Raw genomic sequence first — 24,537 nt, forward strand, 5'->3', positions numbered from 1 at the left:
TCAGTTTCCTGTTTCAAAGCCAATGGAAGGAGAAAATATTCATTTAAATCAGAATATTAAAACAAGTGGACAGCAGCATCTGTTTGTCTCTGTTTCTATTATTGACTAGATTTTCTAATTCTTTGTTATTGACTGTATTATCTAATTCTCTGCTATTAATAGTGTATTATGGAACACTTTCTTATTGATTATGGATGAGTGTGTATGGTTTTGTGTTTTAAAGGACAGTTCCTGCCAGCAGCAGCCTGTTGTGTTTCAGAGGATTTAGGTAATATTAGCTGGTTTCCAATAACTAATCAATTCTTCATCATTCATGTTTTTGAGTCTAATTGATCACTGTATAGAGAATATGGTATATAGTGAAAACAATATTTGATTGATAGAAATATTTCTCTCTTATTTTTTATCATTTCTGTTTCCAGTTGTTAAATATAGTAGTGAGATTTCTGAATAACAGCTGGTGGCTTTTATTTTGTTCTACATTCAGAATTCTGTATTTTTGTTGTTTTGTTTTTTATTTGCTGGAAATTAATTAAATGAGAAATTTCGCAAATCAAATAAACAATAATTCAACCTCTTTATTATGATCTGAGCAGCAAACATAATAAATTCAGAGTTTTTATTTTTTTTAATTTTAATCCACATTTTTAATGTGAAGTGGTCTCTAACAAAAGAGTGTTGGATTATGTAAAATATATATATATATATAAAGAACAGAAAGTAGCTCAACATACATCAATGTATTTTAAAATGGGAGTATTATATTAAAAATAGTTGAATTGTAATCAGTTTGTGTTCAATTTTTTTTTTTTTTCATCCATGGTAAATTAATGAATTATTGTTCAATTTGATTTCAGTGTAACTTTGCAAGAAATTAAAATTTTATATCATTTGCAAAATGTCTAATTGATGTTTTCTATGATAACTGTGTCACGCTGCCTTTGTTAATATTCTAAATATTCAGCAGTAATTTACATAATGAATGTTTTGCTTTATTAAACTGCAAATGGGAGAAATAGATTTATAAATTAGTTCTGCTGCTTCCTGGGCTGATCATAATGTAATCCAATATATTTAGTATATAATAATATAAACTAAATATATACTAAAAGCCATTTCTCTGTCATCATGTTGTTTATTTTGTTTATATTTGTAGTTTATTTATTTGTTGGGTTGAGACTCATTTCCACCATGATGCAGTTTCTACAGAATACGACATATTTAGTGAAAGAGCAGCAGGCTGATGCTGGATCCAGTCGTCCATCTGGATGGTAACTGTGTTTTGGAAAGTGCTTTATGAATACAGATGATTATGTTCAGTGTTAAAATAGTGACTAACTCTCTGATGTGTTCTAGGATCCAGGATCCAGTCGTCCATCTGGATGGTAACTGTGTGCTGCCTGTTGCTCCTCTGGTCCGCCTCCTCTCCCCTTTAAAACCTCTGACACAATGGAAAACTACACCATAGGTTCAACTGAGCTGTCGATCACAACCGGCGGCCTTATCTGTCCGCCGCAGGGAGCGATGGGAGGTTTGAGGACCTGTTAGAAACCACGCGGCCCTCATGTGATCTCACAAGCCGTCCTTATCTGGCCTCAGCTGAACCGGAGCCGCACTTCTACCAGGTTCAACAGAGGAAACGTCACTGGAGAAAATGCTTTTCCTCCCAAGTGTTGCTCTGTGCTCTCTGTGTTTAGGTGAGTGTTTCCAACCAATCAGGATCCAACAAACTCAACATTTAACAAACTCTGTGACAGTAACCTTCATTTATGTGTCTGTTTCTCTACAGCAGCGGTTGCCATGGCAGCAGAGCTGCTTCAGGACCAGTTATCATTGACCAGCAGAGAAGATGAGAAGGTTTCCTTCAGCTGTAAAAACACTGACCAGTGTTACACCTATTCAGATCAGAACAGTTATGTATTCTGGTACCAGAAGAAAGAGACAGAAACATTCACAGTGATTCTTCGTATTAATATTAAGGTTTCTGCGAATTGTGTAGTTAAATCAGATTACAACCATCCTGAAATAGCTGATTTCTCAGTTGAAAGAAAGGGGAAAGGCTGTGAGTTGCGGATCAATAAAGTAAAACTCCTCCATTCAGCCACCTACTACTGCTCCTGTTGGAAGTCAGGTTCCCACAGTGAGAAGTGATCCCTCCACCCTGTACAAAAACTCTGCAGCGTTAACCAAGAAATGAACAGATGGCGACTCTGTTTCTCAGAGGAAGAGACATTGATCTGAGAGCAGGAAACCACAGCCCAGGTTCAGATATTTCACCTCCCATCTCAGTTGTCATCTGGTTCTTAGAGGACACTGCTGAAGACACAGAAATGTCTCTGAGCTCTGAAGCTTTTCTTTACATTGTGTCGTTGCCACCGTGAGTTCTTCAAACCCATCTGCCGATAAAGAACCAATATCCTGGGTGTTGAATAAACTGAGGTACAAGTCCTCAGTTCTCCAGCTTCCTCCAATGTGTACACATCTAAAGAAGCGTACACATTGAGCTTTGGACAGTGTAACCCCCCCAATATTATATCCATTTTTAAACTTTGAAGAAGAGCTTTGACTTCAAACAACAATGTTATCAAGTCAGAAATTACTGCCAGGAAATCTGATTCAGACTAAAATACATTTGACAGAAATACACAGTGGAAATACTCTGTAACACCGTCACATCTGTACCACAAAATCACAGATAGATTTAATGATCAACCTGCCAGGGTCTTTACTGCTGGGGTTGATTTATACATTTGATCTGATGATTAGATGTAAGACAGACAGACAGACAGACAGATAGTAGAGGTGTCATGGTTCGATACGTTTTCGATCAGCAAAAAAGTAGAAATGCCAGAGAAATTTCCTTGATTGCTGCTCCCTCCCATCCTGTCTCTGACCCTGTGTGTTCTGTGTGCAGCTGTTTTCTTCCTTTTGTCTGTACGTGTGTGTGTGTCTGGGTGTGTTGTGTGTGTGTGTGTCTGGGTGTGTGTGTGTGTACGTTGCTTCCTCTCTCTCCTCCTCTCTGACTCCAGGTCAGTGGTCTACCTGGCAGTGACGGGTGCTGCCCTGCTCTTCGTCGTCAGCGCTGTCTTCCTCTTCCCTGCTGCTGTTCCCTCCTGGACGCTGAATTACGACCGCTGCCCTCGCTCCTTCAGCGCTGACCTCAGCCCCCCCCCACCGCCGCATGCTGCTTCTCCTTCTTTTTGTCTCTCTCTGTTTTCTCCTGTCATCATTGTTGCCCATGACTCTGTCAATGTTTTGCCCGGCACCTATCACACGCTAAGCCGTCCCGGGGGGGATCCCTCTCTGCCTCAGCCCGCCCAAGGTTTCTTCCAAGTTTCCCTACTAAGGTTTTTCCTGGGAGTTTTTCCTTGTGTGTATTAGGGTCTAAGGCTGGGTTGCCAGGTAGGTTAGGCTGTAGAACAGGTAGATTGTTTGTCTTGCTAAATCTGCTCCTACCTACCTTGTGTTTTTCACTATGTTTGTCCTACATCATTTTGTTTACCACTGATTGTGTTTAGTTAGTTCTAGCTAGACACATTCTCTGTAAAGTCCTCTGAGACATGCTTGTGATAAAGGGCTATATAAATAAACTTGACTTGACTTAAAACTTTTCTTTAAACTGAGGCTGCCGGATCGTTCCGGCCCAATTGAAACGTTTATTTAGGTGGAAATTCAGTGGATCTAGATACCAGAGAGAACATTTCTCTGTTCAGAGAGCAACATCATCTGCAGCTGAAGATCTAGTTAGTTAATGGAAGGCAACACCTTCACCTGCTTTTCCATTGACGTCAATGGGAAGCCAAGCCGATTGCTGGTGCTGATGTGAACGCACCTTTAAGGTTCCACACTTCCAGGAGAGAGAAACCTGGAAGTTAAAGAAGCAGGTTTGTGACTGAGAGGTCGCTGGTTCAAATCCCAAGACTCCTTGTTCAAATGTGTCCAAGGAAAGTAAGGAGTAACGCTCTCCCCTCCTTTAATCCTGTTGAGGTTCCCTTGAGCAAGGCGCTGAACCCCCTGCTCAAGAGTGAAGCTGTGAAACTGTAGGAATGACAAATAAAGTTTCAAAAGCAGTTTCAATCGGCCGCAGAAGAGCAACTTCCAGTGAGTTAAAGTCTAATTTAGTAAATGTTTCTAAACTGATAGACAACACGTCTCCTCTGTTGCACTCATTTTAAATCTAGGAGGAATCTAGGATCCCGCCTCTTTCTGCCTCAGTGGCTCAAATAAAGGACCAGAAATGAAGATTTGACAGTCATGTTGATATGAACATTAGAGAAACATCATGAAGCCCAAATATGAGACTTGATCAATAATTTGGACATGTTCACCTCAGCTGACAGATGGAACAACACAGACAGTTTATGTTACAGGATATTTCACTGTGGGAGGCTACTGGTACTTGATCTTTGGTTCTGGCACCAGACTGTATGTGACAGGTAAGACAAAATGTTCCTTTTTCCTGCAGTGAAAATGTGTCTTTAGTTTGTTTTCTGCTGCTTTAGGCTTTACATGTTAGTCTTTCATCACTGGTTGAGAATTCAATATGCAGCCATTCATACATTAAAAACTAAATTAGTATGTGAAGGACGTTTGTGTTGCTTCATCATTTTCTTGTGCAGCCGAACATCTTAAAAATCTGCCAAGTGATTTGAGAAACTCAGCACTGATTCTCTAATTCCATTCTATATTATCACAGGCTGATATTCAATGTATGTGACTGAATTATCATGATGGAGGAAAAGGATTTCTATTGCTTCATATTCATACAGCCCATATAACATCCTCTTAATCTGTAGGTTACAGATATTTTATTTATTATTTGATCTATCTCATTTATTTGTAAGGGACCATGTACAATGTTAAACATCAATGTTACCATTTGATGTATTGTACCAGATTTAGCTTAGAGCTCATTTTCATCTGCAGTCCCTTGGCAGGTTACAATTCAAAACATACATATATACAATCTGCAGCAAATACAAACACACAACATTAACACATAATAGACATTGAAGTATACAAAATGTAAAAACCAGTGCAGAGTGCATGTGCTTTAAAAATGAAGTCAGTTACAGTCTACAAATCAGTGGTTGCATGTTTGTTTAGCTTTAAGCCAGATTTTTAATTCAGCTTTAAAACTGCTAAAGGAATATACAAAATATCATAAATAATTGTAATTATTCAATGATGGTTCATATATTTTATATGGTATATAATGGTAAATATATTTTGATGGTCGATGATGTTAAATCTATTTTATATAGATGTTCTATATTAAAATATATTTACCATCATATAAAAGGCCTATATAAAATATATTTACCATATGCATTTTATATATTATTTATATGTATTTGTTTATTTGACAATAAAAAAAAAAATGCACAGCCATCAGTCATGCATTAATTAAAATCATCGAGGAAAACACATAAAGTTTCCAAAACTTATTTCCAATATGGTCCTCTTTATATGATGGGAAATATATTTTATATATTTGATATATTATCTGATGGTAAATGTGTGTTGTATGGTATCTGATGGTAAATGTGTGTTGTATGGTATCTGATGGTAAATGTGTGTTGTATGGTATCTGATGGTAAATGTGTGTTGTATGGTATCTGATGGTAAATGTGTGTTGTATGCTTCATGATGTGATGTGGTGTTTTATCTCTGGCTGTAAACTGCTGTTGACTAGATGAATGTGTGACTGTCTTGTCAAACCTCAGCTGAGCGAGTCGTGAAGCCCAAAGTGAGCGTGTACCCAGCGTCCAGAGCGGACCTGAAGGGGAAGAGCTCCCTGCTGTGTCTGGCCACATCCATGTTTCCTCCTCTGGTCCGGTTCTCCTGGAGGAGAGAGGAGACCGGGACTACCGAGGGAGAGACGGTGGAGCTCGGAGAGCCGGGCCGCCCCGCCGCCATCCTGCTTATCGATCGGGAAAAGGCGGCGGCGTATCCATACGTCTGCTCCGTGAAGCACCAAGGAGGCGCGGTGGAAGCCCGGATACCAGCAGGTAATGAAGGCCGGCCGCTTGTGTTTAGCGCTGATTTAGCTTCATTTTTCACATTGGACTCCTTTTCTATTTCAGAGCCTCCTGTGGCTCCAACAACAGCTGCTGCAGCCAGCGGCCCTCCAGAAAGAGACACAGCTCACCAGACTGACTGTAAGATCACCTGCTGCTGCACATTCACTACTCAGCATTTGGACAGTTTGGGGCTTTACAGCTGTGAGGAGCACAAGCTACATTTAAACTGACTGTTTTGGTCTAGAGTTTTCTACATGTTGTTGTGTATGATCATCACCTTGGAACAGGTGTGTTATGTCACCTGATTTTCTGCTAGGGTTTCTGGGTATTTCAGATGGAGATTCTCTGCTGTTTGGAATCAGTTTGAGGAAGAGCTTGTTGCTCCAAACGTCACTTCTTTATAAAGTTTTCATATGGGAGCGTTTCTGTGTGCGGATCTTCTGTCCTTCACTTGATATTTTCTTTGATCCGGCACCTTTCTTCTGGATGTGCAGATGTGTTTTGTTCTTGATTTTTCCTGAAGACTAAATGCAAAACATTTCCTGCTGTTTGTCTCGTCTCCAGTCTTGAGCAGTCTCGAGCACCAAGGAGGCGCGGTGGAAGCCCGGATACCAGCACAAACCTTACAAAATCGTACAAACTGTAAGATCACCTGCTGCCTTTGCAAATTCACAACAAATCATTTGTACAGTTTGGGGGATTTACAGTGTGTGATGATCAGAATCTAAACGGCTTTACTGAAGACTAAATGCAAAACATTTCCATAGTTGGATGAATGAGCAAACAGAGAGGAATGGTTGACTTGTGCTGTTTGTCTTGTCTCCAGTCTCCTTCCAGTCCCAGTGCAGGGTGAAGCTGCTCTCTCTGGTTTACACAGTGATGATAGTGAAGAGCATGGTGTACTGCTGTGGACTCTCTCTCCTCATGATCCATACAAACAAGGGAGGCTCCACCAACACACATGCTGACTGACTGCCATGTTCCTCTGCTTTCTGTCCAGCTTTTCATCCGTACAAATGTTTCTCTCATCTTGTTGTTCCTGTTTCAAATTGTTTCAATAGAGCAAAAAATTTTGTTTTTTATTCCAGATTCATGATTGTGTATTTGTGTTGTTTTATTTGGTATTAATTAATAAAAAGAAACAGTTTTAATAAATTTGTTTTAAAAAATAATCCAATCTGTCTCATAATTGAGTTCACCAGAACAATCTGAGCAGCAATCATAACAAATTCAGATTATGTTTATCTTATTTAGCCAAATTGTGAATTTGACATTATTATTAAAACAAATGTAATGAACATGTTTGATGTGTTAAGATCATTAAAGGATTTCATGAAGGCAGCATTGTACTTTCAGATATAAATTTTCATTGATATAGTTTCTTTCTTTCATCTAGATAGTTTCTTCTGCTGCCTTTTATCTTTTTAATCTGTTTTCAGAGAAACTTTACAAAATATTTAAGTTAGTATCAGTTACAGCATTTGTAATTTTTTGTCTATGATAATATTCTGAACATTTATTTGAACAATGAATGCTTTGCTCTATAATATCGTATTGCTTTGCTCAGCAGTAGATATATTGTTTATTATTGTCTACTATTGCTTCTCTTTTTTCTTAACATCTGCATTCTGTCAGGAACGTTTTATTCTTATTTTATTTTTGTGAAGCGCTTTGTAAGCATTTTTTTAAAAGTGCCATATAAATAAAGACATGAAATTGTACATTTTGTCATTTTAAGAACACTGAGCATGATGGTTGTAATTTCTCTGAGAAATATCAGTTTTTTTCATGAAGACCTTGTCAGTAATTCAGTGGTAATTCCATTATTCAGTGTAATGAAGTGTGTTTTGCTTCAGTTCATTGACTTTATATAATGTTTGTCAGGTTTGCTGCTTGCTGTACAGTGTCAGCAGCTGAAATGTTGCTGGAAGATGAACTCAAACAGAAATAAATGGGACTGAAATAATAATAATAATCCCTTTGTGAATTGCCAATCTGTTGTTACATTTCAGACTGTGTGTTTATGAAGTCAACATTCGTGTATCATAATGTTGGTGAATGCTGAGCAGCGATGAGGCGGGAAGGGTCGGGTTCAGGCTGTAAACGAGCTGATGTGGTTTCTGTTTCAGTCTTACTGTGTGGAAACAAAACCACTTCCTCAACAACATGATTAGCTTTTTAATGCTGCTATTCTTCCTCCTAGAGATAGAGAGAAAGAGGAGATCATATGAAAGATGGAGCAGGAGTAAGTCAGTCAGTAAAGCTTCACTTAAATAGACACTTTTTAAAACTCACAGTTTACAAAGCGCTTCCCAACAAGAGGATCAAAGACAGAAAAGACATGAAAGACAGAAAAGATTGAAGAGAAGACAAAAGCATCTTAAAACAACACAACCATACATATAGAAAGTAAAAACAGTAAAAACCATGAAGCATTTCAAACCCCATGATGATGAAAAGGTTAAACCTATACAATACACACATAAACTCCTCCATACACACAAGTCCTAACCAAATAAAGAGCAGAGACCCGTCCAGCCCCTCGTCAGGAAGGCCGGCCTGTAGAAGTGGGTTTTCAGCAGCTGCTTAAAGGAGACAACAGACTCTGATCTGATCGGCAGAGGGAGACGATTCCAGAGAGTTGGGGCCAAAACTGCCGAGACACGTTCTCCCTTAGTTTGGAATCTAGAATTGGAGACGACCGGCAGACCTCCACCTGAGGACCTAAGTGAAGTCACGGGCCGATAAAGAGTCAGCGGCTCACAGATAGAACCGGGTTCCAGGCCGGTCCAGGCCTTGTAGGTGATTCAGAGGATCTTAAAGCAATATTCCACTTAGTTTTAACATGGGGGTTATTTATTTGAAAAGCAGAATATAAACTACTCACCAAGACCAGATGCAGCTGGACCAGTTTGTAGAGTTTGAATGAGCCACCAAAATCTCCTGAAAACTGACATTGAACACGTTGGTGAACAGATTCAACAACAGATCCTGCTGGAAGACAATAAAGCAGCAACTGGTCCGTCCTCATTTTGCATTTCTATTCTTGCTTTACACTAAAATGAGTCAAATAAAAGTAGATCCGGTCTCCCCAACAGGAACTATCTCTCCTAAATGGTATCCCTCCGCTGTGTTCTCTTCTATCAATAAAAATGCTGTTTGGTGAAATTCTGTTCTGAAGCGTGGGACCAACAGTCAGCTGGAAATCACAGCAGCAGATCTGTTGTTGAATCTGTTCACCAACGTGTTCAATGTCACTTTCCATTCAAATGAATGGGAAGTCAAAATCTGAACGCTACAAACTGGTCTGCATCTGATCTTGGTGAGGAGATTATATTCTGCTTTTCAAATAAATAAGTCCATGTTGAAACTAAGTGGAATATTGCTTTAAAGAAAGTTGTTCAGCAGTCAGGACTCATCAAACCCGTCCTGCTGCCAGTGAAGCAACATGTGATTTGCTGCTGGGTGACGCTGACGATAACAGACAGGCTGTGGTTTCACTGCAGCTCCACACCGCTCACTGTGGTTTGTCATATCAACAAAATGACAGTTACAATTATTTATTTTGGTTAAGAATCCTTCCAGGAAGCCCGGCTTTATTTCCACAGAGTCTCAACTCAATCTGTGGGATTTTCCTGACCGAAGTCACATGTGAATTCAAAGCACATGTGCATTTTGGACACGTGTTGCTTTTCACATGTGAACGTCTTGATTTTTCTTACATTGTATTCTGACATCATGTGACAGTTTTTACTTCAGATGTGAACATTTCAGTTCATAGCTGAAGTGTTTTTTTCATCTTCCATTACATGTGAAACAATATTCTTCCATTACATATGAAGCAATAACTTAATTTCACATGCAAACAGACAGTTTGTGACCTTGGAATTATACGGTTCTATGTGACTTTTTGTCCAAACTGAGTTGGTCACATAAACCTGTGGAACCTATTCTACCTATTTTTGAGTCTGTCATTTCTAAAACAAAAGGCCCCGACTCCATTTAACTCAGTGGATGCTGAACATTTTGAAGCTCAATATGTCAAAACTCCTGAAGGGAGATGGAACCATATAATTCTAAGCTCATATATTTCACTCATTCAGTCGTTTCCACAGAGGAAATGAGAAATTTCACCTTCAAATCTGAAAAGCAACAAAAAGCACATGTGCTTTGAATTCAATGAGGCTTTTCACATGTGACTTTGTTCTCAAAAACACTCAAAAAAGTTGTTGTCTACTAATTGTTTATGTATTCATTTTTCAGTGTTTTCTATTTGCATTTTCAGCCTCACATCACAAGTCGCTCTGCAGCAAGATTTCCAGATATCCTCCTTCGACGTCACTGCTACACTAAAACATTTGAAATCATATATAATAAACATTATGATTTATCAGACTGAAAGCACAAAAACACACTGAGACGGTTCAGTGTGAAGTTTCTGTGCAGCAGCAGCCAAGACTCTCAGTTTCCTGTTTCAGGAACAAAAAAACATGTCGGTGTTTTGTTTTTCTAAGCAGAACTTCGATGTCAGCGTTGATTCCTCACAGCGCAGAGGAATGAACTGCTGTTCAGTTCATTAGTTAAATAGCTTCATCAAGTTCATAGATTCCTGCAGAAAAACATGTGGAGTGTGGTTGTGATCAGTGAGGGATAAATCTGACTGAAGCAGCTGTCTGCACTATAGAGACAGCAGATACGACTCAGTAACTAACAGGAGAAAACTGCTTTCTTTACAGCTGAATTCTACACAAGCTGATGGAAACTAAAAGCCTTCGTCACGTGACGTTTTGCCATATTTATTTGTTTATAAGTGACGAGGCCGCTCCAGTTAGTAATCCAGTCAGAAAACAGTCAGTCAGCATGTGTGTTGGTGGAGCCTCCCTTGTTTGTATGGATCATGAGGAGAGAGAGTCCACAGCAGTACACCATGCTCTTCACTATCATCACTGTGTAAACCAGAGAGAGCAGCTTCACCCTGCACTGGGACTGGAAGGAGACTGGAGACAAGACAAACAGCACAAGTCAACCATGAGTGTAGATCTGAACAGGAATGACGGTTCTATCACTTCAGATTCTATGTTTGATTCCTGCAGCAGTCAGTTGATCCTGCAGTGAGCTGACTGAGCTCAGTCTGCATCAAATCACCAGGCAGAACAAATAAAACAACAAGAACAAATGTTAAGATACAACAAATGATATTTGTAATGTAACAGCTGGTTGACAGGCAGGAGATCCTGACTGAACTCTGTGGTAACAGTAACAGCAGATGAAGCAGACTATCTGTAGTGAGGTGTCGCCCCCTGCTGCCTGCAGGCCGCAGCTACAGCGGAGCGCTACTGTCAGCTGGAAAGTCAAATAGAACCAAACGGTTCCACTGCATTGGTCACAACTCCGCCATCTTTTACCTGATTCCTTAGCTACTTTCAAACAAAGTAAAGGCAAGTCCAAGAAGCCTGCAGACCGAATCTGGAGTCATTCTGACCTGCGGTTCATAAGAAGAAGATTTTTGAAGCTTTTTCCAAAAATCCAAAATGGCAGAATGTTTTATAGGCGGAGCTTATGGGTCCTAGAGGCAAAACTGTTCATCATGATCAGATACATATCTGTACCAAGTTTCACATCTCTACGACTAACAGGACGGCGGGGCTGAGCCTCAGACTTTGGGAGCTTATTACAGCGCCCCCTATGGGCCAATCAGTGACATCATTTGTTTCCCAGTAGCAGTTGACCTGACCTATCAATATGTCAAAATGGACAAAGAGTTATCAATGTATGGACGAGTTATTGGACAAAATACATGGAAATACTACTACTACTAATACTACTACTACTGTTACTAGTATTTATATGCATCTTCTGAAAGGACCTCGGACCTCTGCAGCTAGTGAATGCCATATAATATGGAGCTACAGAGCATTTTTGGAGACCTGTGCATCCTGTTGTGCATTTTCAGATCTCTGCCAGTGACTGTGGCAGGGGGCGAGCGGGCCTTCAGTAAATTGATGCTCATAAAAAACTATTTGACATATGTCCGGAGAGGGTAAACAGTTTGGCAATGTTCTCCACTGAGCTCCAACTTGCCCAGAAACTGGACTGGACATAAATGACTTTGCCACCAGGAAAGTTCAGCGCTTGACATTTGGAGTTCAACACTGAACATGCCGCTCCGACAGCAAGACATGTAGGAATTAATGGGATTATTTTGACATGGTTTTCTTGTGTGGCAAAGAAAAGGTTAGTACAGCTTACGCACAGGTTTTCGAATGCCATCATCTCATGACCTGCCTATATTGCTCAGTGATATGACTGTGTGGAAATAAGCTATAGGCCAATAGATAGAGAACAGCCAGTAGCTTACTGGATTGTTTATGTTGAGTTGGTAACATTATTTTACGCATTTAGCTTGAAAGATTGACTGTGGTGACTGAAAAACAGTGGTGGGCTATTAACAGTGGTTAATGAATATATTGGTTTATAATGTTTGTGTTTATTTTATTTTTGGGCTGCTTAAAGGCCCAATGTGTATTTTTTCGGGGCCTTTTGGGATCATTTTGTCCCGGGCATGGGCAATACGCGGCGGCCCTGAGTAGTAGTTGTGGAAAATCCCCACAAGACCCCTGCCTTTGCCTTCCTGACTTCCTGTTTGGGTAGGCGGAGCCCCGTTATCTACAAATGCAATCAGGTCCACTTGCGGCAAACTCTTTGGACAAAGAGGCAGACTGCAGGCTGGTGTATTGTTCCTCCTTAGTTTGGATTGTGTGAATGATCAGTAAGTTCAGTTTATTCATTCAAGGATGTTAACTTCTGTTTAGTAGATTTATGGTTTGTTTCTTGATGTATAGAATGGCTATTTATTTCTGATGATTGTTACTGTTTGTTTGATTACAATGTTTGATGCCATTCAGATCGGTAGGCCTGTATATATGGATTCTGCAGAATTAATGATTCATTGTAAAAGAGGAATATTTAATGTTGTTTAAAATACATTGAAATTGTGAACATCCTATTGATTTTGTTCTCATTTGTTCTGTTCTGTTACCAGCCAACCAATCCAAGGGTTACGGCCGTAGTGTGGTTGTGTGTTTCCTGTTGTTACCTGTGTCTCTCCTCAGATATTATATGGCATTCAGTAGCTGCAGAGGTCCGAGGTCCTTTCAGAAGATGCATATAAATACTAGTAACAGTAGTAGTAGTATTAGTAGTAGTAGTATTTCCCTGTATTTTGTCCAATAACTCGTCCATACATTGATAACTCTTTGTCCATTTTGACATATTGATAGTTCAGGTCAACTGCAACTGGAGAAACAAATGATGTCACTGATTGGCCCATAGGGGGCGCTGTAATAAGCTCCCAAAGTCTGAGGCTAGGCCCCGCCGTCCTGTTAGTCGTAGAGATGTGAAACTTGGTACAGATATGTATCTGATCATGATGAACAGTTTTGCCTCTTGGACCCATAAGCTCCGCCTATAAAACATTCTGCCATTTTGAATTTTTTGAAAAACCTCCAAAAATCTTCTTCTTATGAACCGCAAGTCAGAATGACTCCAGATTCGGTCTGCAGGCTTCTTGGACTTGCCTTTACTTTGTTTGAAAGTAGCTAAGGAATCAGGTAAAAGATGGCGGAGTTGTGACCAATGCAGTGGAACCGTTTGGTTCTATTTGACTTTCCAGCTGACAGTAGCGCTCCGCTGTAGCTGCGGCCTGCAGGCAGCAGGGGGCGACACCTCACTACAGATAGTCTGCTTCATCTGCTGTTACTGTTACCACAGAGTTCAGTCAGGATCTCCTGCCTGTCAACCAGCTGTTACATTACAAATATCATTTGTTGTATCTTAACATTTGTTCTTGTTGTTTTATTTGTTCTGTCTGGTGATTTGATGCAGACTGAGCTCAGTCAGCTCACTGCAGGATCAACTGACTGCTGCAGGAATCAAACATAGAATCTGAAGTGATAGAACCGTCATTCCAAGGGCGGATATTTCATTTCACTGTTGGGGGGGGACAATAAACAGAAAAATTTCTCAAGAGCAATTCCTGAAGGGGACACCAAAGGTGCCGCCAAAAGTACTGTTGTATTAAATGTATATAGAGGTCCATTATGAAACATTTCCATAAGCACTTCATTCCTTTCTTATGAAGATTTTATCAAATTGCCTTTGATATTACTGGGGTCTTTCTACTTGGCGTTTCGGTGCACTGAAAAATGATCGGATGTCTGTTTTTCTTTTCTCTGCCATTTTAACTGACCTGGCTGGCTGACAAATAGACACACACACACACACACACACACACACACAGCATGTAGGTTATTTACAGTAGTAGGTGAGATGCAACACCCATTAACTGAACTAAAGCTAATATATGCCTAATTAGATTTTGTTTTCCCGAAAAAGCAGATCTCTAATGTTTTGCTGTCAATGTGTAAAAGTCCAGAACGCTATGAAGCCTGCCAGAAACGTACTTATATTTAACATAATGTTTGTTGTAATTATGTCTTTTTTATTAATTAAGTCTTCATTTATTTCCAAAATTATGAACAAAATAACATAGTGGCAGCCATTTTACATGCAGTAAGAAAAAAATAATATACTTAGAACCTAATTACATAGGGTAAGTTAATCTTAAATATTATATTATAGAAATATTACTGTTACCATCTACAAAAGATAAAGTATTTTGGTATGAAATCCCGCATTTTAATTTAACCAACTATCCTGTATCATAAATACATGTCTGGCATTTGTAACAAACCAAACCGCTTGAAAATCGGTCGAAAATTCAGTGAGTTATGAGGATTTTAATTGTGGACAGACCTCCTGCCTCCATACACACACATGCATTAGGAGACGCGGCTCCGTACCAACACGCTGACGCACGAGATTCAACCGCGAGGTAACGGAACAAAATGTAGTCTGATTACAATTGTGAAAGTGTTTTATTCTATTGAGTGGTAGAAGTAAAGAAAAATGTCTGACACATCCTTTGTTTTAAGTTAACCTCTGCAAAGTAACTTCTTACTGGAGTTCTGCCACCACTTCCAGAGATCCTCCACACACACTCGTACCGAGGGCTAATGTGTGTGTGTGGGGGTTCGGGGAGGCAGGTAGGCAGTGGACCAAACCACTGTGAGGCGTATGAGGGGGGGACGCAATCTTTCGAAACTTAAAAACGCATTGTTTTGCGTCTATAATTAGCACAAGTGCTTTCAATGCATATTATTATATTATTTAAAATTATATAGTTATGTTTACAATGATATATTGAGGGGGACAACTCTCTGTTAGTCCCAGGAAGGGGGGGTCCGGACCCCCCTGTCCCCCCCGTGATTTCCGCCCCTGGCTCCAGTGAATCTTTTCTTTATTAAAACATCCTGAGTGTTTGTTCTGTCCTAAATGTCAAAGATAGGAAAAATCGCATTTTGTTATTTCAGAAGCAAGTCCTAAACTCCTGACCGTCTCCTGTCTCTTCTCAACTTCACTGAGGAAATCCTAACTAGGCCTGTCAATTAAAACTCTAATCAAACTATTATCTGAATCAGCGATCATTTGCTAATGCCTGAATTCAAGTTAAAATGCACGAGAAATTCAATTGCTGTAATTCCTATTATTAGCAGTATTTCCATGTATTTTGTCCAATAACTCGTCCATACATTGATAACTCTTTGTCCATTTTGACATATTGATAGTTCAGGTCAACTGCTACTGGGAAACAAATGATGTCACTGATTGGCCCATAGGGGGCGCTGTAATAAGCTCCCAAAGTCTGAGTCAGTCAGTCTCAGCCCCGCCGTCCTGTTAGTCGTAGAGATGTGAAACTTGGTACAGATATGTATCTGATCATGATGAACAGTTTTGCCTCTTGGACCCATAAGCTCCGCCTACAAAACATTCTGCCGTTTTGGATTTTTGGAAAAAGCTTCAAAAATCTTCTTATGAACCGCAGGTCAGAATGACTCCAGATTCGGTCTGCAGGCTTCTTGGACTTGCCTTTACTTTGTTTGAAAGTAGCTAAGGAATCAGGTAAAAGATGGCGGAGTTGTGACCAATGCAGTGGAACCGTTTGGTTCTATTTGACTTTCCAGCTGACAGTAGCGCTCCGCTGTAGCTGCGGCCTGCAGGCAGCAGGGGGCGACACCTCACTACAGATAGTCTGCTTCATCTGCTGTTACTGTTACCACAGAGTTCAGTCAGGATCTCCTGCCTGTCAACCAGCTGTTACATTACAAATATCATTTGTTGTATCTTAACATTTGTTCTTGTTGTTTTATTTGTTCTGTCTGGTGATTTGATGCAGACTGAGCTCAGTCAGCTCACTGCAGGATCAACTGACTGCTGCAGGAATCAAACATAGAATCTGAAGTGATAGAACCGTCATTCCTGTTCAGATCTACACTCATGGTTGACTTGTGCTGTTTGTCTTGTCTCCAGTCTCCTTCCAGTCCCAGTGCAGGGTGAAGCTGCTCTCTCTGGTTTACACAGTGATGATAGTGAAGAGCATGGTGTACTGCTGTGGACTCTCTCTCCTCATGATCCATACAAACAAGGGAGGCTCCACCAACACACATGCTGACTGACTGTTTTCTGACTGGATCACTAACTGGAGCGGCCTCGTCACTTATAAACAAATAAATATGACTAAAATCAAATGAATTATTAGATAGATATTGTCAATAAACTGCATCATCACTGTCTGAGTTGTGTGAAGATCCTTATTTTTATTGGATGCTCTCTGTCATTTCTCTGCTCTCTTGGCGCTGACTTTGGCAAAACGTCACGTGACGAAGGCTTTTAGTTTCCATCAGCTTGTGTAGAATTCAGCTGTAAAGAAAGCAGTTTTCTCCTGTTAGTTACTGAGTCGTATCTGCTGTCTCTATAGTGCAGACAGCTGCTTCAGTCAGATTTATCCCTCACTGATCACAACCACACTCCACATGTTTTTCTGCAGGAATCTATGAACTTTATGAAGCTATTTAACTAATGAACTGAACAGCAGTTCATTCCTCTGCGCTGTGAGGAATCAACGCTGACATCGAAGTTCTGCTTAGAAAAACTAAACACCGACATGTTTTTTTGTTCCTGAAACAGGAAACTGAGAGTCTTGGCTGCTGCTGCACAGAAACTTCACACTGAACCGTCTCAGTGTGTTTTTGTGCTTTCAGTCTGATAAATCATAATGTTTATTATATATGATTTCAAATGTTTTAGTGTAGCAGTGACGTCGAAGGAGGATTTCTGGAAATCTTGCTGCAGAGCGACTTGTGATGTGACGCTGAAAATGCAAATAGAAAACACTGAAAAATGAATACATAAACAATTAGTAGACAAAACGTTTTTTGAGAACAAAGTCACATGTGAAAAGCCTCATTGAATTCAAAGCACATGTGCTTTTTGTTGCTTTTCAGATTTGAAGGTGAAATTTCTCATTTCCTCTGTGGAAATGACTGAATGAGTGAAATATATGAGCTTAGAATTATATGGTTCCATCTCCCTTCAGGAGTTTTGACATATTGAGCTTCAAAATGTTCAGCATCCACTGAGTTAAATGGAGTCGGGGCCTTTTGTTTTAGAAATGACAGACTCAAAAATAGGTAGAATAGGTTCCACAGGTTTATGTGACCAACTCAGTTTGGACAAAAAGTCACATAGAACCGTATAATTCCAAGGTCACAAACTGTCTGTTTGCATGTGAAATTAAGTTTTCACATGTAATGGAAGATGAAAAAAACACTTCAGCTATGAACTGAAATGTTCACATCTGAAGTAAAAACTGTCACATGATGTCAGAATACAATGTAAAACAAATCAAGACGTTCACATGTGAAAAGCAACACGTGTCCAAAATGCACATGTGCTTTGAATTCACATGTGACTTCGGTCAGGAAAATCCCACAGATTGAGTTGAGACTCTGTGGAAATAAAGCCGGGCTTCCTGGAAGGATTCTTAACCAAAAGAAATAATTGTAACTGTCATTTTGTTGATATGACAAACCACAGTGAGCGGTGTGGAGCTGCAGTGAAACCACAGCCTGTCTGTTATCGTCAGCGTCACTGTTACAACCCCTAAATGCTGTCTAGGGTGCCAAGGGGGTAACATAAGCTAAGTCCAGGAGAAAGGGAGCAAAACAGGGATAAAGTGAACAAAAGATTATTTATTTTACCAACAGCTCGCCTAGAAACAAAGATGGCTAAACTGGGTTAAACAAAAAGTACAATTCTAAACTCCCTGACTGACCAAACAGGAGAAAAGGGGGGAGTAAAACAAGTGGCAGCACACCCTTACAGAGCTTCCACAATATGAGCCAGCAAAGAAACACTTTACAAATGGCAAACCAGTGTCTCAAGATGGCCGCAGCGTGAGTGAACGCGTCTCAAGCTCAAGTCTGCTTGTCGCTGTTATAGTAGCTTTTTAAGTTCTCCTTTATCCTGATCCACATATTTTTGACCTGAATTGACTCTAAATAAGTCAAGCATTAACTAAGTCTTTCTACACAGCCACGAGATTTGTTTATTTGATCTTTTTGCGCCCGTGCCACAATGGACGAGCGGCACATTTCACTCCAAACTTTGTGGGACGCCATTCAACAAATTAAGACTGACATGCTGACGCATTTTGATGCAAAAGTGGATCCCATTCAAAGTAGTCTGAGCAGCATTCAGAATTCCTGAACTACTTTGGGAGAACAAGTGAACCTGTTAGAGCAGTGTGTTGGGGCTAATGAGGACAATGTTCAGGAGTTTGTCGCTCGGTTTCCACAGCTAGAGAAAGACAACTCCTACCTGATGGACAAAGTGGATGACTTGGAGAACCGAAGCCGACGCTCTAATCTTCGCTTCGTTGGAGTTCAAGAGTCTGCTGAAGGCAATGATATCAGTGGTTTAATGTCCCGGCTGATCCCACAGCTTCTGGGACGGGACAACTTCCCCACTCCGCCGATCATTGAGAGGGCCCACCGCTCTCCGACTGTCCGACAAAGCGACAGAGCCGGTCCCAGGTCTATTATGATCAAACTTCTTAACTTCCAGGATCAGATGAAAATCCTTTGCCTTGCCAGGGAGAAAAAGAAGCCAGAATATAACGGGACAAGCATCTACATCTATCCAGACTTCAGTGCTGACCTGACGAGGAGGCGCCAGAGCTTTGATCCTGTCAAACGCAAGCTTCGTGAACTCAATATGAAGTACTTTCTCCGCTGTCCTTGCACGCTTTGTTATTGTTGATGGCAAACAAGGTTTCAGCTGCCACAAAGTCGCTGAAGCTGCATTCATGTCCTCTTCGACTTCTCCAGGATAATGATAACCTGTTGAGGTGGGGTTGTTGACTGATGCTGCGGCTAATCGTAGCACACTAGCCTTCAGTCCGACAGTCCATCAAACTGACTCTTTCTCTTTCTTTTTCTGTTTTTTTTTATTTTATTTAATTTTTTTTCAAAAGACGCGACTGCGCTGCTGTGATGTTATTGCTTGAGGTGTTGTTGATACTCTTCTTGTGTTTTAGTTGTTGTTGGATGCAACAGGTATTGATCTCTCTCAGTTGGTGTTTGTTTACATTAATAAGCTGTTGAAACATTCTGGAACTTTTTTCCCTGAAATCTCTGACTAAATATGTTATATTTGTGTGTATGTGTACTCCTGTTTTTATTTTTATGTAATTGTCTTTTAAATTTTCCCTCTATGTTCCCCATATACATTTGTGTCCTTAAATTTGATATGTGCTGCTATTGTTTACCTGAATGTTTGTATATTATTCCTTTGTTTATAAAACTTTTTATTTTAAAAAGGAAAAAAAAGTGTTTGTTTACATTCTGCCGTCGCAAAGCTGATTGCGTCACTTCTTTGGCACGTGAGAGCCTGCTAGCATATTAGGCTACTACTGCCTCAGCTGTTAACGTTTAATGCTGCTTGTGAAGTATCTTTTTTGAGCTACGCTTTCTTCTTCTTTTTCTTATTAATGCAGATTGAGCCTTGAGGTTAATAGATGGTCTTTACCTACACAGTTTGGTTTAATCACGGAAATGCTCTGGGATATGGTGTCTGGGGTTGCTGGGTCGTTCTTGAAGGGGGTGTGTTATGTATTTGGAAAAATAATACATTATTTCAGTATTTAGAATAGGCATTTGGCACTACTTTTGTTAAGTGATACAATGGTCAGCATACCTTTAATAGGTTAAGTCATACGTCAGCGTAGGGATACCTGTTGTGATTGAATTTGCACTTGAGCAGTAAAGACCCTAAACTGTATCTCGTGGTTCAACTCATCATTTTATTGCTGTTAGTGTAAGAGAAGAAACACAACAGTGTGGTTGTTTTGTGTTTATTTTTTTGTGTTTATGTGTTTTGTGTGTCTGCTGTAACTAATGAATCTTGCAATCTTTACAACCCTGTACTGCATTTTTGGATCCAACTACTTTCGAACCTGTCTGATAAGTGACAGTACCATTGTTCTTTTAGGAAAATTTGACCAACTGAACTTCAGAATGCCATCAATGAATTGAATGTGAACAGTGGTGCTGGACTTGATGGAATGGAAAACAGGTTTATTAAAGTAGCCTCCGATATTCTTATGTATCCACTTGCGGATTTATTCAACCTTTCTTTGTCTACATGCGTGTTACCAGCTATCTGGAAATGTGCACGCATTACTCCACTCCATAAAGGAGGCGATGTACTTGATCGTAACAATTATAGACCTATATCTATTATCTGTTCTATTGCTAAAGTCTTTGAAAAACTAATTTATAATCAACTTTCACATTATCTCAGCATTAACAATATCTTATCACCATTTCAATCTGGCTTCAGGCCTAATCACTCCACAACTACTGCCTTACTTAAATTCACCAATGCTGTGTTCTCTGCTGCAGATAATGATGATCTTACAGGTGCAATCTTTATTGATTTAACTAAAGCTTTTGATTTTGTTGATCACTATCTGCTTTTAGATAAACTCCATGCTATCGGCCTTTCTGAAAACAGTTCTGTGGTTCAGTTCATACCTTCATAACAGAAAACAATGTGTCGTCTTACATGGGAATAAATCTGATCTGTTGATTCAACAAAGAGGTGCGCCCCAGGGTTCAACACTGGGACCACTTCTCTTCTCTATTTATGTAAACAATTTACCATCAATTTTCAATAACTTCTGTTCAACTTTATGCTGATGACACTGTCATATACACATCTAAACCTGATCTACCACAAATTCAAGCTTCTCTTCAGTCTGATTTCAACATCTTACAAGATTGGCTTTCACATAATAAACTACTGCTCCACAAAACAAAGTCCTATATTATGATCTTTGGTACCAGACAGAAACTCAAATCCAAACCTGGTTCTTGTGTAATAACCTGTAATGATGGCACTCCTCGGCATAAAGTTGATAATATTAAATATGGCTTGATTCCAAACTCTCATTCAAATCACACATTGCTCATGTCTTACGTAAAGTCAACTTTGTAATCAATGTTTTAGATCGATCTCGAAACTGCTTCACACGCAGTGTTCGTAAGAAACTTGTCTCTCAACTTATACTTCCGATGCTTGACTGTTGTGATGTTGTCTATCAAAACGCATCAAAATCAGACCTTGTTCCGCTTAACACAGCATATAATAGACTCTGTAGATTTGTCCTTGGATGTCCTTCTCTCACTCATCACTGTACAATGTATGATGTACTTAAATTGCCATCTCCAAATGTAAGAAGACACATTCACTGGCTTCACTTATATTTAAATGTATTCATTTCAATTATCCTCCTTATTTACAACAGTATCTTGTACCTTTTACTTCAAATGATCATGTTAGGCACTCTGCTCAGCTCTATTTCTCTGTCCCTCATGCTAAGAAAACAATTGGCAAAAGAGCTTTTATGTTTAAAGCCCGAGCAGATTGGAATAATTTACCTGTTGATATTAGATCCATTTCATCATTTGGTATGTTTAAGCTGCCCTGTCTCCTTACTTTGAGATGGACTGCTCTTGTTATCAATGAAGCTGTCACAGTTTATACCTGAGTGTATTTGGTGATCCACTCACACTCTACTGTTTATCTATTATTGGCCACTTTGGCCACCTTGTGTTTGGCCACCTTGTTTTCAATGTTTTCATTAATTAATGTGTGTTTTTTTTTTTTGTCTTGTTTTGTTTCTCTGTCGTCCGTCTGTACGTTGCCGTATTGATAATTGTATTTCTATCTTTTTATTTATTTTGACACGCCTCTGGTGTTATGTAGTGATTGTGATATATGTTGGGACCCCCTTGAAAACGAGATGGTACATCTCAAGGGGTTTATCCTAATAAATACATTTTGAACCAACAGTGATTAGCAACCGCTACAACAGGCACACACATAAACTGAGGGGATGGCTGTCGAGTGGCCAAGTGGCAGTGACTGGAGCTTCTCTCCAGCTTTTATACCGGTCCTGATGGCCAACAAGCTCCAGGTGAGGCCACTTCACAACCAATCACTGAGTCAAAGGGGGCGGGTCTGAAATAGAGAGAGACAGACAGCAACACACCCCAAACCATGGCCAGGATCTGGCATAGGCCGTAACACCCCCTCCCATAAGAACAAACATACAGTTGGAATAATTATCTAAAAATACAGTAGGCTATACAATATATAACACAAGGCTACAATAAACATTACACTATTATTTACAGTTGGTACAGACCCTTTCAAACTTGTTTGAGTGACACGTCACGTCCACTCACGGGACAATGCATCAGCCACGATGTTGTCGACCCCTTTGGGTCGAATTTCTAGGTTGTTCAAAAATGAATTATTTTCCATATACTAAATGCTAGGGGATTTTTTTTTTTTTGGATTATCACAGTCTGGGATATGTCAGTGATTAGCAACAACATTGATTTTGATGCATTATTATTTTTTGTGCAGTGTCAGATTAAAGAAAAATCACACTTGTTACCTTAGAGGACAAAAATGTCCCCTTCCTAAAACTGCCATAAAAATACTATATATTAATATTATTACATTTTTTAACCAACCTCAGTCCTGATTATCATCAGAATTTTAACCCTTTAACCCTGATCACCAGAATGAAGCACGGAAACTATAGACTAAAAATAGACATGAAATGCAATGAAACAAAATAAGAATGAAAGGGAAATGATAATGAAATGTGGGAATAAGAATTGGCAGCAGTAAATGGAGGTATGTATGGATCAATCAACCAGAGAAACGAGGCGGAAAGCTACGGGGCAACTAAACTATAAAAGCCTTTAAACTTTTCCTGATCTATTTAAGTAATTTGAATCTAAACTTTTGCATCAACTCTCAGCAGTAAAGACGTGGATAATCAGAGCCTACTTTGTTCAGTTGAGAAGTCCTGCCGGTCGGGTTGTCTGGTCCAGCTGAGCTCGGAGAGACGGGCTCGGCTTGGCCGGTTACCTGGCAACGGCAGACGCTGGAACAGCTGGTCTCTGACGTGTTATCGTCACGAGGCAAGCAGCGCTACCGGCTTTTCACAGCTGTAGACAACAGGCCTCTCTGGATGTGGAAACACGGCGATGTTGAACCAGTGTTGGCTGCTGGTCAGAAGAGTTGAAGTTTCTAGCTCTGCTAACTGTTATAAAACTAAATGATCTCGTTCCTTCCGAGCGTTGATAACTTCTTAACTATTAGACGCGAGGTTCAAACTTCTTGTAAGAGATTCTTAAGTTCATCTGGAGAAGACGTCTCTAACTCCAGGTTCAAACTCTAAGTTTCAGCTAACTAAAGTCGAATTGTAGCTAAATTGTTGGTCTTGGCTTCAGCAGGTTTCTTAGCGAGGGCGAAATGTTGAACTGTCTGAAAACCCAGATAAGAACATTTTATAGCTCTTTGATTTGCATGGCAAACCACGCCTGAAAATTCAAAGAGATATAAAACGTTTGGGATCCATTACTAAGTGAGTTTTTTCCATTACTAAGTGATCTTAATAAAGATTTATTTTAAAGTAATACGTCGGTATTTTACATCTCCACCAATAACTGTTGTCAATTGATCGAAATAATAAAAACCTGTGAACTTACATTCAAACTTATATAGCTAGCACATCAATATAAGGACATCAAATAAACCTTCCTGGTCAAATCTGTGGCTATAAAGTCTTCACCAAGTTAACTCATATATGTGACTTGTGTTTCTAACTGCGTGATTAATATCAAAAGACAATTTAATCATTTAATACATTCGGACGCACTGATATTTTATACTGACATGTCGTTGCTATAAATGACCACAAGGTGGCAGTGTAGGACCAGGAAAATAGGAGAGTGTTTCTGGATGAATATCTGATACACTTCAATCATTTAACACATCATGGTCTGTGCATGTAACTTTAGCTATTGATTAAACATCTTCAACATATATATGGGCCTATAGTTAACACATCTAGTGTACTTCAAACTACAAAATAGATCCATTAAAGACATTTGGAAAATATAGTTGAAAGTAGGTTTTAAAGGAATGTGAAAAGGGAAGAGATTTATGACTGTCCTGTTTCAGAGAGGGGGGG

The 24,537-nt window shown here is 39.7% G+C and overlaps 1 protein-coding gene across 1 annotated transcript; it reads left to right on the top strand.

Annotated features, from left to right (window-relative positions):
• The first annotated feature begins 1,191 nt into the window (after window positions 1-1,191).
• Window positions 1,192-19,241, top strand: LOC139925951 (uncharacterized). The gene is made up of 9 exons (XM_078287908.1): window positions 1,192-1,271; window positions 1,357-1,385; window positions 1,519-1,625; window positions 1,720-2,131; window positions 4,389-4,436; window positions 5,727-6,161; window positions 6,588-6,665; window positions 17,426-17,433; window positions 18,780-19,241. The coding sequence occupies exons 1-9, from the start codon at window positions 1,192-1,194 to the stop codon at window positions 19,239-19,241; spliced, it is 1,659 nt and encodes a 552-aa protein (XP_078144034.1).
• The last annotated feature ends 5,296 nt before the right edge of the window (window positions 19,242-24,537 follow it).

This window comes from Centroberyx gerrardi, chromosome 13, assembly GCF_048128805.1.
Source record: "Centroberyx gerrardi isolate f3 chromosome 13, fCenGer3.hap1.cur.20231027, whole genome shotgun sequence".
Taxonomy (NCBI): Eukaryota; Metazoa; Chordata; class Actinopteri; order Beryciformes; family Berycidae; genus Centroberyx; species Centroberyx gerrardi.

What these genes read in the sequence shown, in the direction of transcription:
- LOC139925951 (XM_078287908.1), top strand. Translation starts at nt 1,192, where the DNA reads ATGATGCAGTTTCTACAGAATACGACATATTTAGTGAAAGAGCAGCAG. An exon ending in TCCAGTCGTCCATCTGGATG is followed by an intron (nt 1,272 to 1,356) that starts GTAACTGTGTTT and finishes GATGTGTTCTAG; the next exon opens with GATCCAGGATCCAGTCGTCC. An exon ending in CGGAGCCGCACTTCTACCAG is followed by an intron (nt 1,626 to 1,719) that starts GTTCAACAGAGG and finishes CCAACCAATCAG; the next exon opens with GATCCAACAAACTCAACATT.